Source organism: Lissotriton vulgaris, chromosome 11 (genome assembly GCF_964263255.1).
Source record: "Lissotriton vulgaris chromosome 11, aLisVul1.2, whole genome shotgun sequence".
In the NCBI taxonomy this organism is placed as follows: domain Eukaryota; kingdom Metazoa; phylum Chordata; class Amphibia; order Caudata; family Salamandridae; genus Lissotriton; species Lissotriton vulgaris.
Window position 1 is genome coordinate 1073257815 of NC_141699.1, and position 16750 is coordinate 1073274564.

The following is a 16750-nucleotide window of genomic DNA, read 5'->3' on the forward strand; positions in this document are numbered from 1 at the left end:
CAGCATTCTGTTATGGGCAGCAAATTTCAATGGTTGTTTCTGTAGAAAGTAGTTTACAGCGTTCAAACCCTGTGAATGATTAATGCAGGTATACAAACTCGTAATGTCTAAAACTCTTAGACAATAAGATGTCTGCCACTCCAAAGCTTCTATATGACCAATTATTATTATTATTTATTTAAGAAGCTTATAAAGCGCGCAGCTACCCCCGTCGGGGGTGTCCCGGTGCTGAGAGTACAAGTTAATCACAGGAGGGGGTTGCCAGGAACAAACCATCCAAACCTGAAGCTACAGAGGCTCGCCTGATCAGAGTTTGGTGAACAGCCAGGTTTTTAATTTGCGTAGGAAAATTTGCTCTGACTCAGTGAACCTAAGGTCCAGAGGAAGGCCATTCCAGTACTTGGCCGCCGTCACGCTGAACGTTCTGCCGCCACTCCGGGAGAGCCTAAATCTGAGAACAGTCAGTAGACGGAGACTGTTGGATCTCAGGTGTCTTTCTGACATGGATAATTTGAGTCTTTTGCTCAGGTAAGCCGGGCCAAATCCGTGAATAGCCCGAAAGGCAAGGATCAGGATTTTAAACTGAATGCGTCGGGCGATGTGGAGCCAGTGTAGGTCGTTCAGATATGCTTTATGCGGGTAGGGATGTTTCCAATAAGCCTGGCTGCCGCATTATGAACGATTTGCAATCGGTCAATGAGATAGAGGGGGGCACCAGCATATAAGCTGTTGGCGTAGTCCATATGTGCCGTAATGAGAGCGTGGACAATCGTTTTACGGGACCCCTGAGGGAGATAAGGAAAGATCTTCCTAATCATGCGCAGCTTGCCGAAGCAGGCCGCGGTAACTTTGTTGACCTGAGCTTTGCAGGACATGGTGTTGTCAAAAAGGAAGCCGAGATTGCGGGCTGACTGTACTGGATTGGGAGGGGGGTTCAAGACAGTAGGCCACCACAAGGTGGCAGGGGGAGCTGATTACTGGCTAAAAAAGAGCACCTCTGTTTTATCTGTATTTAGGGCCAGGTGATTAGAAGCCATCCATGTGCAGATGTTGCAAAGGCAGTTGCGAAAGTTGGAGAAATGGGAGTCAGAGTGGTCTGACTTCCAATGAATCAGTTGTGTCCTTGATATATGATTTCACTTCAAGTACAGCGCCGAACAGAAAATGATCTAAAAACCTAGAGAGGTTTTCCGTGAGGCTACCCATTGAAAAGACTATTGGCCTCCCTGGTGGTCTGTCTTTGTCTTTATGCTCCTTCCATTGATGGTAGAAGGTGGGTAAGATGGGATTGGTAGTTATTAAAAATAAATATTCATCTGAATCCAACAACTGTTTGTTGTGCCATTTTTTATGAGAGTATGAAGTTGTCGAATACTCTCCTGATATATTGCTACCGTGGTCAATTCATAGCAATCTTGAGTCCTCAGTTGCTGCGGTGCTTCTTCCACATACTGTTGTCTCGACAATAAAACAATATTTCCCCCCTTGTCTGAGGGTTTATAAATGATGGATTTGTCCTGCTCAAGATTCTTTATAGCAGTTCTTTGTATTTTCATCAAATTACCCCGTTTTTTGAGGGTTTCTTGCTTTCTCTGAATTTCATCAAATCCTTGATGACCGTATCAGAGAAAGTGTCTATGGCATCGAACGGCATCTGTGGTAGGAACTGTGAAGGTGGTTTCATGCCACTTGTTGGTGCTTCCTGTTCCACATCCACGCACTTCGTCTGTTGAGTCAGCGTCACTGCGAGCTGAGGATATTCTATTGTGCCCTCCTGACGCAGGTCCTCCAATAATTCAAGGGTTGTCCAGTCATTGACAGCCAATAGATCTGTGTCTTTGCTCTGTGTTTTGAGGAATCTTGCTTCCCTTATGGTAGTGACAGGGATCTGTTACAGTACATCAGCATCAACTGTATGCCTTTAAATGTTAGAGGAGGTGATAGAGTGCTAAAGCTGAGGAGAATGGAGTCCCGGCATATCGTGGATTTGCAGACAAAATCTCCAAATGGATTAAATAGTGGGGAAGATCTATAGTTGGATAATATCTTTTATCCTTCGCCTTGGGTGCTTTCATTTTCATCGTTCGTTTGCCTAGGAAAAGAGACCAGGCTTGAATCTTATTCATAGGTTAATTTGCCAATTCAGCCAGGATATCTTTTATTTTTGAGAACCACTCTGTTTTATTGGTATTTGTCCACTTAATACATTTTAAATTAGTTGTGTTTATTTGGCCCTCTGGTATATTGATGGACTGAAATCTTTCCACGTGAGAGTTGAATTTGATGTGTTGAAACGCGTGGTCACTCAAGGTAGTGTACTCTATATAAAAAAAGACCAGCAATGGCAATAATGAAAAATTTATAATTGTAAAATCAAGTATCGTTCGTGTCCTGGGGCTACAGTATGTTTTTTTCGGCAGACGGTCTTCCTCGGTCCTTCTATTGATCACTCGCATACCTTGGTATTCGAGATCTGTCACTAATTGCTGTCCCAGTTGATCCTTACGAGCCTTCGCTCCAGCTTGAGATTCCTGTTGAACACACCAATATGTGTTGTCTGCTGTCAAGATTTCGTCTTCATCTGGCTTGAATATCAAGTTAGAGTTAAAATTTCCAGCCACTATTAGACTCCATTTAGGCTTGGCACAGCATAGACTTGAAATTGTTTTGCTCAATAGAGCATTTTTTTCCTTTTTAGTTTGGAACTTCGGTTGTGTATAGTAGTTAATCAATATTATCATTCTTTTATTGACTGTGTATTGATCTGAGAATTTAATAAGTTGTATACTAGGGTCAGGAGATTTCAGCTGTTCAGTTTTAATTTTTAGAGCAGTAGATTTGTAGACTGTTAGTCCGCCTATTGCACGGCCATATTGCTTCCATTTTTCTGCTGCTACGATATAATGGATGAAGACGGCTATCGGGAGATCTTCTTGTGACCATGTCTCTTGCAATGCAGTTACATCACAATGTGCCCAATCCTTTAGTGGGAAACCCTCCCCGAGTAGTTGCCATGCCCCAGCTGTATTCCAAGATAATATATGTATAATTCCAGATTCAGCGTAATCCTCCCTATCTTTCTTTTTTATCTATTACTCTTCTTATTGCTAAGTAAGCTGGGAAGCCAATGGCATTGATCTAAGATTGAATTGAACTCCCCATGAGGATCTTTATATTATCTATCTGGGGACTGGGCTGTATTACTCCTACCTTTAGCAAATTGAGTAGACCTGTGTATGTGCTACCATCTTATCTGATTTCTTATGTGTTTGCTGTGTATGAAGCTCTTTCAAGGTAAATGGATAACAGTGAATAATGGTTAATGATATTTGTATACCCCAGGCTAAAAATGTTTCCGAACTTTTTAATATAATATTTGCGCTAGCTCTGGCGTTTTCCATGTGGTTAATGTTTGTTCTTTAGTTACTTCATTATTCCATGGAAGAAATTAGACAGCTACGAGATCTGTCGATTTTTGTATATTCTTTAGTTCCATAGTTTCAGCCTTAAGTTTCAAAATATTGCTTCTATTCAGAGTGTCGTGCATGCCCTGCGTTTCATATTCAGGTGTCCATATTATCTGTTGATGTATCTCATTGCACTGTGTTGTTCCCTTTTTATATCCTTAAATTGACGATTCTTCAAATGCGATTTGCCCTGATTTGAGATACAGAAGCTTAGTTGATCTTGTAACAAGCTGCATTGCTTTTCTGCATTGAGTAGTGGTATTGGGCTTTGATGCGCTTCTGAAGGGCATTAGTCACTTGCTTCTTTTACTGTCTGTAGAGATGAAGAAGTCATTTTCTCTGCTTCTGTGGTAATATCCATAGGATTAATTATTCAAATAATTGCATTATCTATTTCCCTATTTACTGCGAGTTCCAATGACGATTTTTGGGCATTCAGCTGGGTTTTTGGCTTTGATATTGCTTTTAACTCAGTTGTTTTTAGATGTCCCTCTGTGTGGTTTCTTCCTATACCTATTTCCCTTTCTTGTGACTGCAATCTCATTGGGGTAGCTGTTGTCTATGTTTTATACTCCTTATGGCAATGGTTAACCGCACCGTCAGACAATTTAGCAATCCATGTGTTTTTTTCCCAATTTCCTATATTAAATAAGGGTTTACCCGGTAGCACCACCTTCTGGGAATCTGTCGTTGGTTGTAAGGAACAAACCTCTCAATCCGTTATAGTTGGACCCTTAAGTTCTTTTGTCAGAACCTGAGTCGTGTTAATGTACTTATCTCCTGTCCCTTCAGTAGAAGAAGCGGAGTTACGTAAAAGATCTGTCCAGTCTAGTTTCAGAGAGATGTTCTTCTTGAGATCCACCTGCTTTCGATTTAGAAAAGATAGAGTATATGCTAATGCCTTGCTGAGGCTCAGAGGAAGGTTTTTTGTTTCTTGCTTCCCTTTCCTTCTTTCTTTGTCTTCTTGATTGCGTCTGCTTAATTTCTTGTTGTTCAATTTTATCATTTGTTGCTATTGCGTTATTAGTGCCTATGTATTCCGCATTCCCGGCTAAGGGGGTTTGAGCTTTGTTCTTTTGTTCTGGTGTGGAATTTGTAACTACTTGTGGTTGTATCTGATTTATAGATGCTCCAGATTGTTCTGTGTAAGCTATCTCTGACTTAAATGCCGGGGTGATCAAACGTTTGTTCAGATTGAGTATCTGTTCTAACATTGTTGGTAATGAGCTTAATTTATCTATAATTGGTCCACATGTACAGGCTGGTTCCTGTGGGGGATTAATTGTTTGTACTCTTTTAATTAGATTGGTTAAATTGTCAAGTTTCGTGTTTATTCCAGATATGTATGATGCAATGACATTCATTAAATCTATTTGAATATCCAATTTGCCTGATTGCATTATCAAAGTTGCTGTTGATGTTTGCAACGCTTGCAATAACGGTGTAATGAATTTGGTTTGCCCAGCAGTATTGCTTATGTTGATGTTTACCCCTTTTTTGGGAGTTCTGCAAGATCTCTCTATTTGTTTTGGTGATGAATTGTCTCTGACATCTGTTATCCTGCATTGACCATCGTTGTGACAAGTACTAAATAATTTATTCTCCATTTCTTCACTTCCTTGGGCCTCCTCAATTGTCTCCTCTTTATGGACTGAGGGGTTGTTTGCCTGAGGCTCATCCATGTTAGCAAGGGATAAACATGAGTTTAGCCATTGATATGCGAGATCTTCAGTACTTGAGTGTAGAGATTGTGAGCTAATTGTTTGATCGTGCTCCGTAGCTTGGGAAGTGAGACTCGTTGTGATATTAAGATCTTGAGTCTTTTGAGTCTTTTGGATTATAAACAGACCACCTGGGGTACTTTCTCCCTTGGTTACACTAGGGGCGAGTGGCAGCTCTTGCTGCTCTGTTTTAGTATTAGTATCTTTTGATGCCATATGTACTGTCGCTGTGGTTATAATGGTATTTTGTATTAGCATTCCCCTAGTTGGATTAGTTTGATCTTGTTCTTCTGATTGTTCACTCCTTGTGAGTGGATTACAATTCTCAATAAAGGTTGGTTTAGGTTTCTCCGGAGTAATTGTTTGAAGTTCATCTTCCACCTTTGGGTCTGTCCCCAATGGCTGTTTTAAGGGTGCCAGCGGAGTCATCAGACCCAATATTTCCCCTGGAGTTGCACAGAGAGATGATCTGGGATCCTCTAAAAATTGAAATCTCGAATTTTGTGTAATTATTTTGTTTGACTTGACTTTTTCGAACAAGGAGGCTATTGGTGAGATTAACTGGCTCTTTAGAGTGTAATTCGCCTTGTTTACATTTATAGTTTTCCCAACTTTCTTCCTTTTAGGGAGTCCCTTAAGGGTGACAGCCTTCTCTCCAGGTGTCATCCTCACCCTGCCAGAACGCATGGTTGACTTTTTGGTGCTAACACCTCCTCAACCATACCAGGCTTGGTTGTGCGGGAGGTAGGTGGTGCATGAGTGGCACTGGAGGAAAATCACCCCCTATGCAGCTGCCAGAGGATTGTAAATGGTCATTTATAGAGTCAGCAGGAGTCTCCCCTGTACTGGTGCAGCCTCTCCTCTGCAGCAGGCCTCACCACAACCCTTGCTGCAGGGAAGTCGCTCAGCCCCCAGACCCCCGCCATAACTCCAAGAGCTCCAAGCACCGGGACGGTGGGCAGGGCAAGGTTGGGCTGATGGTCAGAAAGGCAGAGTACCAGAACAGAAGTAAGACAATGGCGGGTCAGGCAGGGCACTCATACTGCATCTGATCTAATCAGGCCGCCTCTGCGATACCGCTCTCACTGCAGCTGCCATGCTAAAGGCAGCCGCGCTTGCCAATGCCCTCCCACTCAGGTACCCGCAGTGACCGCCTCGTACTGGCACGTCCAGTTATGCCCCGGAGGCCAGAACAGATGGGGCAGACAAGGACATCAATGCCAGTGTCAGGACCTATTAGAACTGCAGAGCGGAGCCTTTTCCCACTTTGCACTCGGGCTCCTCAGTTCCTAGCTTCTTGCTTCTTGCTCACTCGCTTGCTAGCTCATGCTGCCTCTGTCTCACCTCTCAGCCCACTGAGCACAAATCACACTCACAGACCCCACAGTCCCAAAATCCAGTCAAACCTCCAGCTGCAGTGATTGAAGGACGTGGGATCACTGGAGGTCTCGGGGGTCACAGCAAGAGCTTATGGCGGAGATTTAGCCTCAGCAGTGCGTTGTTTTTTTTTTTGGTGGAGCGGCGATGGAGCGAAAGCTTTTTCCTTCCTTCTTCCACCTTCGACTCTGCTCTGCTCTGGGTGCAGCGTTGAAGCAGCGTCAGCAATCTCAAAAACCCGAACCGGATCATTTGAACCTGCTAAGTCTTTCGGTGGCAGGTTACGGTGTGGATGATTTCAGGGCCATGAGTAGACTCTGATAACTTTCTAAATAAGCTTCATATTTGGTCAAAAAAGCATGGGCCACAGTGAAAAGTACAGGTTTGTGTGGAACAACTGAGATTTTGGAGTTTAGAATTGAGTTTCCACCCTGTTGGTGTCTTTGCCTTAGAGGTTATTCATTTTTTGACTGAAGTTTGCAAGAAACCTTTCAAGTATTGTATGGTGAACTCAGATACATCAGTAATTGAAGTAAGGCACGGCTGCTAGATGGGATGTTGACGGTGACAAATGCGTTGTATGTAAACTCATGATCATATTTCATTTTAGTAGTTGATGAAGTCCAAGTATTCTACATTCTTAAATGTGAGTTCCCACCCAACACCCATCGATTTCGATGCTTCCCCGGACCATGTAAACCTGGGGATGCGCCAAAACCTTACACATTCAGAGATGAGGCGTAACAAGGAAGAATAACTTTATTTCTTCTTGTTTATTCCTCTTTCCATGTGTGCTACATTCACAGCACACATAGAATGAGGAACACTGCAATATTGATTATTTCTGTGCAGGAAGGTGCCCCTTCCTGCATTTAAACATTCCTGCCGACAACAAAGACACCCTTGCACCATGGTGAAAGGGTGCCAGTGTTGATGCTAGGCTGCCGAAGGAGCCCCGCCCAGCCCAGCCCAGGAGGAAGGACAGGAATGCATGGTATTGGATACATATGGTGCACTCCAGCCCTTTCTCTTTGATGGCTTGCTGAGCTGCCCTATGACAAATCCCCATAAATGAGGCCCTTGGTGTTAGTTGAATAAGCTAAGCTGTGCGGGTGGTGAGGTGGGCGAAGCAATAATATGTAAATTCAAGGGATACTGAACTTAATAGGACAGATCGGCTGATAATCAATCATGTTCAAATTTATAGACCATTTTGGTTTCCACAAATGCAATTTGGATTTGATGTTATGAGAGAAACAGGTGTTGATGTGGTGATGTTAAGAGTGCATTCATTAAAAGGGGTTATGGCTTCAAAAGCTTTTTAGATGTGGGGAGAGTTGGAAGACATTTTGTAGACTGCTGATTGGTTCAATGGGTTAACCTCTGCCTCATCTAATTTAATTCCATTGATCAAGAGTCAAGAAATGTAGGGCATGAGTTGTTAAATTTGACATAATCTGAACTTCCTGTCTTGCAATGAAAGTGCAATTTTCATAAGTTTCAGTTATTAGAAAATTTGGAATTTATTAAGTACTTAGAGGGTCAGATTATTCCTCACGTAGATGCTCGTCCTTTTAATGGATTACTTTGCTTTAGCTTTAGATGATTTCCTTCGAAGTTTTTCATGTTGGGAAATGAAAATGATTAAAAATTACTTATCAGCATTATTCAAAAATTAAGTTTATTCTTGACGGGTTAATTCCTCATGACTAAAATACAAGTTCAAGTGTTTTGCAGTTTCCTCATGAAGTAGGGACATAGGATAGAGACATGGACCCTATGTTGGACATTTCCTTTGTTCATCGTTACTTAAACTTTGTTCGCCGACATAAAAGAGTCTGTGCTCTGAGGAGACTGGGCAGCTGTTAATGTAGGTTTCTCCATCAGTCTTTCCCATAGAAACAAATACTTTGAGATGGGAATCATCGGGCAAAATGCAACCATTGATTTTGTGCCCAGGCAGAAGTGGTGCCACCATATGCAGACACTGTAAAAATACTCCTAATGTGGAGTTCTACTATGGATGCATTCATATGTCATTTATCTTATATGCTGGGAGCATTTACAAATATTTGAAGGCCATAGTATTCATTGTCACCATCCCTTCAATGACTCTTTTCCACTAGCCTCACTCCACTAAGGATGGTGGTGCATATGCCACTGCAGATGGAGTTAGCAATGCACTTTGGCAGATCAGGTGGCAAGATGATGATGTCCCTGCTGCAGGACAGGCACCATGCACAGAGCCTAATTTAAGCAGCTGGACTGACTGCTGGAGTGTTGACTTTTGCATAGTCTATGTTCGATGTCTGACTGATGCTTCACTAGCCCAATACGGATGAAGGTTGAAATGGCTGTGTGTAAATGGAAGTGGCACATTTCCTATTTGCTAGTCAGAATTTGGCAACCTCTGAAGCAAGGTGATCTTCTGACTATTCTGCCATTTTCCTCTGCCATCTGCTGATTTCTTTCTCCACTTACTTCAACCTGTCATACATCCCTAACTTCTATCAAGTACCCTTCATTACAATAGGTTTGAGAACATTCATTAGTATTAACTAGCCTGGAAAGACCATAAAATGCTATGGTGCAAAGATCTGTGGGCCAATTCATTTACAGTTGCTGTAAAAAGAGTTTGCCACTAACTTTGAAATAGGACCCCCAATGTTTTATTATCAGAAAAGTGGCCCTGGACCCTTATGTCATTTACCTTTCTTCATTGCAAAATACTCCACCAAGCTCTGGGCCTCCTCCTGGATCCGCGCTTCTAGACTTTTCTTCCCAAGTCCAAGATTCCTCAGGGTCATGAGTCCAAAGCGTCTCTGCTGCTTCCAGTTGTGTCCAGAGGAAAGTATAACTCCTAAGGATTTAAACATATAAAACTGTCTTTGTTGTCAAGTACCCCACTTTATTTTTAGGTATGGCTAAAGAATGCTTTTAAACTGTTGTACAATGTTACACCTGTGAAGTTGCTCTTCTCAAAAGAGTACAAGAGAGACTGATTTGTCAGCAACTATCATTTTGAGTTATAAGTATTTTTATTTGTAGTTGTACACAGCACAAACTTGGCCCAAATACATTATAGTGCCTTATATGAGCACCAGGTTACTATTACATAAGGTTAGGCTATTTTAGGTATGAGGTAATTTGCCTAGAATCACAGGATAGTGATCCAAAGTCAGGACTTGAATCTGGCTCTCACATTCCAAAGTTAAAAACTCTGGCCGTTAGGTCACATCTTCTCCCCTATAATCATTGTCTCTTGCTGCCCCTCACACTTCTCATGCAGCTGCCTTGGAGGGTCAACATCTATTTTCCTTCCTTTCAAATACCAGAGCCCTTTTACCTGTAGCATAGGAATCACTCAGTTTTGTAAAATGTACACAGGTCTAGCACTTAGATTATTGTAGTTTTACCTGTATGACTATGACCACTTCTTGGCTATGCTCGCTTAGTGTACCACCACTGCCTCTCCCATCAGTCAATAGCTCACACTTCAGACACCTAGGCAGATATAGCAGATGCCTGTATCCTGCTGGGGAGGAAATACCACCCACAAGGTATCCTAAGTGATGGACTGCTACACAGAGTGCAGAGGTGTGGCATTAGCATTGAATTGTGTTAACAATGCACCGTGTACGCAGGTTTCCTGAGTTCTTCACTTTGTTAAAATTGCTCTGCAGCCTGTCTCTACAGCTGATTCGTCCACTCACTCGCTATGCGCCCAATTCACAAATCTTTCCTGAGTGTAGAAATAAACCAGGTGTAAATCAGACACTCTCATGGAAAGGTCTGTGTGATTTGGCTTTCTGAACCAGTCTTATAATCATAAAGATTTACAAAACACACACCTAAGATATGAAAACTGTGAATTACTAATGTACATTAGTACCAGGCACCCATTCACCTTTCCAGAAAGAGGAATGGTATGGTGGAAGATAGATGATTGTATAAAATGTTCTGGCAATCCATCTAATAATTTCCCAGTGAATGTTAACCCCTTCTCACTAACCTCTTTATCTTATGATGGTCTCAGAGCTAGAAGATTGGGTCAGTGAGTAAAAAGCTTGACACTGAAATATACTGACACCTGCAGATCACATACTCAATTCTTGGCAAGGGACTCATCCTTCCATTCTCCCAAAGTTGATAAATTGAATATCACTACATTGAATAATGCATACCAGTAAAAACTGCTATTTACAGCACTTATACATAGTAGAACTGCAGTAATAAGAGCTACACAAAAAACAAGTTAATGTTTGCTGTATATCTGTGTCATTGTGGAGCAAGAGCTACCTACCCTTTCCCTTTGAAATTTCCTCAAACAGTGGACTTGTAGGGCGTCCAGAAAGCTCTTCAGAGTGAGAGATTAGACCATCTCTTACAGTCTGGCATCCATTCAGCACCACCACTGGTGTATGCCCCAGCCACACAGTGAAAATGTTCCCATAGGTCTTTGCAAGCTGTGGATAGAAAGTAAACTTGCAATAAATCAACAAACAAGGGGCGGGAAATTTACTAACTCTGACAACCAGAAAGCTGTCCCTTTCAGAGAAAGTCACTAATATCTATTTTGCACAAGGCTGATTAGCTACTTACAAGCTCTGTTACCTTACTCATAGTAGTAACATTCTCCACTAAGGAGCACTTAAGGGACTATCAATCAGTCTTTGCATTAGAAATCATTAATTGAGCAGGTTGTGAGGTGCAGTGTTGAAAATTGCCATCTTTCCTTGGTATACTCACAGATTACTGCCTTGACTGTTTTACTGGCTGTAGAACTATAAGCACTTTACTCCCGCTAAACAAAGGGAAAGTGACTGTGCTCTTCCTTTCAACATGAAGAATTGGCATCACCCTAAGTGACATATTTAACTTACCCATAAACCCCTAGTATATGGTGCCCAAAGGCTAACCATGACAGCCATTGTTCTGCCCACTGCAGTCATCATCAAATCATTTTATTCGGTAATTTGCACAAAACCATCAAAGTATACGAAGGATAAAACATAGTCTATTTACAATTTAAAAAAAATATATATAAAATCAAGCCCATTTCCAAGAGCTATTGAAAGAGGGTTATAAAAATGACCAGCCAAGCATGCATCAAGATACATTGAGTACAGCTGTATGGCATGCTTCCTACAATAGACCCTACAATGTGCAAGTCCCGAGAAGATAAGGGGGGAACAATCCTACAATCCACTATACATGAAGTGCATATTTAACATGAAACAGTTTTTATTACGGTGCAATCTGTGTTAAAAGCGTCTGTCTGATTATCCAGAATTCAAATAAATAACAGCAAAAAATGTTGGCTCTGATACATCTGTTTTTATGATTCTATACGCAATCTGATGCTGCCTAGCTCCTAAATTGAGGCAGATTGGTCTTATCCACCTCCAGCATGACTTTTGGTATCTAGGGCAAAAAACAAGACATGTTCTTCAGTTTCTTTGACAGTAGTGCGGTCAGGACATGAATCTAGTAATAAGCCAACCGCCTCCTTTCTAGGAAATTTTCGGAGCAAATTGCCGTATCCGAATCTAACATATAAGCTTTTTGCGTGAGGCGGCGAGATTCAGTCCAGGAAGGGTTCAAATTGTGGACATGATTTTATTGCTAAAAAATTTGGATGATAACTGACCACCAATCGAATTATTAGTATATTGATCTCCCAACACCTCCCAGAATCTGACTTTTAATCTCAATAGATCCTCTCTTGTAGCCCTATCCGGATGTTCTAAAAGGTCCTTCATATTCATTAGCTTGCACCAATCTGCGATATGTTTAAACCATGGTAGTTTTGTTGCTCCATTGATGTTCATAACCTTCCCTAGAGAGTCTCGATAATCAGTAATTTGGGGGTTTATCCATAGGCGCAAACAGTAGGTTAAGGGTTTCAGGGCAGCCAGATCATCAATTCTCTTCAACCCAATATAAAAAAAGGGGGAATTAGAAGAGTTGTAATAGGTGCCGAAATAAGGGACCTAACAAAGATGTTTTCATAAGTCGTTAGCTTATTAACAGAAGTGTAGCTGTTTTTAACCTGTGATAAAACCGACGAAACTAAACCCGGATATTTCGAGTCAACCCTGACTAACTTCCACGACGCTTCATTTTCAGATACTCTTCTAGTAAATTCTTCAGTGAAGTGCGCAGTAGGATTGGTGTCATTACAACGCAGGCTATTACAACGCCTGCTGTTACAACGCGGTTTTTACATCGCATACCACTACAACGCATAGTGCTTTTAAGCGCTGGATAGTGATTTATTTAATTTACTATTCCAACTCCAGTCCCCGTGGATAGTAGGGAAGGTGTTGGATAGTAAATTAAATATATTCCCTATCCTAGAGCGCCCCCCAGTGCAATGCGTTGTAATGGTTTGCGTTATAATGGTTGCGTTGTAATGGTAGTGCGTTGTAATAAATGCGTTGTAAGTGATGTTTCCCGCGCAGTACAATGTTGAAGCACACTTCACCAGGCTGTGATTGCTTGGAAGACTAAACTGCTAAACAGCAGTAAGCTGTTGCAGTGTCAGGATGTTGGCAGCCATGTTGGAGTTTCTGCGATGCCAACAAGCACTCCAACTCAAAGGATGAATTACTGTCTGAGTTTGGAATGGGAGGGTAAAAGCCACCGAGGAGGTATGAGGAGGAAACCTCCTGTGATTCCTGACAGATGGCAATTGTTGAGTTCTATGGCGGCAAACAAGAGTTTGCACCCAAAATCCCCCCAAAAGGCTGGAGTTCTTGGTCCAATAGCATTTCTTTGTCATCTTCTTTTATGTGTCTGTGGCATCTAGGTTTCAGGGTCTGGGGACGCCACCAAAATACAAAATTTAGAGGCATTTACAAGGGAGTGACAGATAGTGGCCAATGGGGCCCTTACCTGTGGTGTCTACACCCTCTATTATGCCTACCTCCTATTGGAGGGGGACATAACCCTAGCCCTGACTGAAGAAGTCCCAAAATCTTCAAGATGTTGGGCACTGAAAAATGTGCTTCACCTCGCCTCCAGCACCTGAGGGGTGGAGTTGGCAGAGGATGACACACCTCCTATTCTTTCTTGGGTTTCCCACCCATCTTCTAGTCAAAAGGCGTGAGGGCAGGAGGTGGGGCTGGCTCCTTTTTATCAGTAGAGGCTGGGGTCGCCTCCGAAGTTTCCTGACACCGATGGCTCTTCCTGACCAGGAAAAGGTATGAACACCTCCACCCAGAGCAGGTTTTGTTCTAAACACAATGGCACTTACCCCATGTGGTCATCCTATGTCTGGTGATGACAGGCTGGCTTTGACCAATCAGTGACCACACTAAGGGTTGGTAGGCTTTCAGGCGACCCTTCAAAAGGGTCCTCTGTGTGCAAATTTTATTATTCCTAATACTGGAATGAATGCAGGTTTATTAAGATTAGATGTTTGGTACCAAACATTCCGTAATACAATGAAACCATCATGGAGCTGGGAACCTTGTAATGATGAGTGCTCAGCCCATGTACTCTTTATGGCTTCCCTGTTCACTTTCAATGTCCAATAATCGACATGGATATTGCAGGAGAATATCTGCTCATGCAGCTATGTCCTCACAGGGGATATAGTGCACCCAGCCTTAGGGCTATAAGTCCTGTCAGAAGGGTGTCTTACCTATATCTCAAGCAGTGTCTTTAGGCATCGACATACAAGGATGTGTGCCATGTCGACTCTTTACTTTTGTCTGCACCAAGGCATGCAGTCTGCAATGGCAGTATGCATGGCTTTGGTGAGGAGACCCTAGGCTGGCACAGTTAGTGCTGCTAGTGCTACCCTGGGGGGAGGGGGCTTTTCAGTGCCAAAGCCCTTGGTACCAGGGGCACCATTTACTAAGACTTCACAACGGGTGCCAAAGTTGTGCCAATTGGGAAACAAAAGGTACAGTTTAGGGAAAGAGCTTCTGGCACAGGGTACCTGGTTGGCAGGGACCTTGTGCACATCCAGTCTATATTTCATCATTTTATAGGCAAAATGTGGGGTTTACCATGCCCAATAGAAGCACTTTCCTGCACAAACCAAGAAGCATATTAATGAGAGGTTTGCGTCATGCTTGCACCATTTAACGTGATACATGCGTGACAGAAACCTCTCAGTCAGATTATAAAGCCACGCAAAGTCACTTTGTGTGGCTTTGAATAGCTTCATAAATTTCAGGTAATGCAATGTAGCTTAAATTGCTGTATTTCATAACTCTGTGCAAGGGAGGCGTGGCGTGGGTGCTCCCACGCGTCTCCCATGTTTGTTTTACCAAATCCAGAATCACCAAACCTGGTAAAACAGGTAAAGTATGTTAATGTATGCATGTGTGTGTGTGTGTTTTGTTGCTTTCTACAGTGAATGACAGATTTAAGAAAAGGTGAGTGACCCAGCTTGGGAGTGACACGTGATAAAAGAGGAGGCAGTAAAAAGACATTTGAAGTGGTGATACTCTCCTACCGTGCTCAGAGGATGCATGGTCAGAGCCAAACTCAAGTGTGTGACACTGCGATAGACAGGGCAACAAAGATTCTGTACCAGTGACATGCCTTTAACTTTTTCTCGGAGCAAAATATGAGTTTAAGCGTCTGTGTATGTGTGTGTGGATGGATATGTGTATGTGTGTGTGGATGGATATGTGTATGTGTGTGTGGATGTTTGTGCAATTACGGCTTTTATTTTTTATCAAGTAGGACTGAAACACAACACTGTGAGCTGGGAAGCTTTTAAATACTCAACACATGCAACAAAAACATTGCAACCAGGTCTACGGTACCTGCATGAGAGTCTCGTGGTGAATCACAAACTTCAGGGTCCACAGGTTGCCGATGATGGGCAGCGGGGTCGGTCCAGGGGGGTATCTTCTCCTCAACCACTGAAGCTTGAGGTAATGTGCAACGAGGAGAGTGAAGAACAGACCAATTATCAGCTGAGTGAGTAGCAGCATGGTGGACGCCGGTCTCCGGTCCTAGATGTTCTTCTGTAGAATGGACCTTTACTTCTATGTTTGAACCACACACTGCCCTTCTCTCCAGCCGAGTGTCCTTTATTTCTCGTTCACTGTTGCTGTATTTATATTCCTATGTGTTTCACTCCCCCCCCTCTATCTCTTGCTTTCTCTTTGTTTTGCTCTACTCTATTGTACGTCTTTCTCTGTCCTGAACATTCTCAATCACTGTCTCCTTTCTTGTTGGTAAAGCATCTCTTCCCCAGTTCCACCTTCTTTCGTGTGCTTTTTCTTGCTTTGACTTCCTTCACTGCAGTATTTCTATGCCGCCTGTTTTCCTTTATCTCCAGCCTCGATGTCTGTCATCTCCAGTTTGTATGCTTATCCTGGTCAGCTCTCTCCAGCTCTCACAGTCAGCAGCACCGTCTCTTCTCTCCTATGCCACTGTTCTCACTTTCATACTGTGCAACAGGGTTGTGTATACTTTAGGTTTTCTAGCTGATGGCCTTTGATCTAGTTAGTTATGTTTTTAGTTTTCTTATCACCACTCAGGCTTTTCGCTGTTATGAGGAAAAATGCTGTTTCATACCTTTGACCTCTTCTAAGGGCGCGCACCTTTACCAGCAATACACCCAGCAAACTTTCTAGGAATGCATCCAGGGATTGCTGGCTGTGCCACAAAACCCGACAGCCCAGGTGGGTCCATTTAAGTTGGTAAGGATCACTTACACATACATGTGCTCCTCAGACACAAAGCATGGCCATTGTGCATCTTGTTAGGAAGCGGTGACCACATACATGTTAATTAGCATGGATTACTTTTAAAGTTGGTCTTTTTACATCCCACATCAGCTTATCAGGTGCGCACATTTGCTATTTCATCACAGCTCTACTATCATTTGACCTGTCTAAAGTGCAGAAAATGGCCTGTCAGAAAAAACAATCTCTCTGGTCTCTGCTCCAGCGTTTACAGGCTGTGCCAGAGAACCTGTCAAATCAAGGGTGTGCATTAATTTACATTGTTAAACACCTTTTAAATGTAAGTACCCATTTATATCCAGATTCACTCTTAAGCCACAATCACGTTGGATCTATGGAAACTTAATTAAAAAGTGCATCAAACATTTCATTGTAAAGCAACATCTACCACTGTTGTACTAATGTCAGAGCCAGTATCAGAAAAGTGTGAACTTAATTCAGCAAGAAGGGTGAGGAGGAAAAATCATTG

The 16750-nt window shown here is 42.5% G+C and overlaps 1 protein-coding gene across 1 annotated transcript in view; it reads right to left on the reverse strand.

The window, feature by feature from the left end:
- The window catches only part of LOC147684127 (cytochrome P450 2J4-like), a 109582-nt gene extending 93613 nt beyond the window's left edge, over positions 1-15969 (reverse strand). Inside the window, exons 1-3 of the mRNA XM_086944511.1 lie at positions 15352-15969; positions 10869-11031; positions 9276-9425 (exon numbers count right to left, since the gene is read on the reverse strand). Coding sequence (XP_086800637.1) covers positions 9276-9425; positions 10869-11031; positions 15352-15522 — 484 coding nt within the window. The 5' untranslated portion in view covers positions 15523-15969. The remainder of the gene's footprint in view (positions 1-9275; positions 9426-10868; positions 11032-15351) is intronic.
- Between the last annotated feature and the right edge of the window lie 781 nt (positions 15970-16750).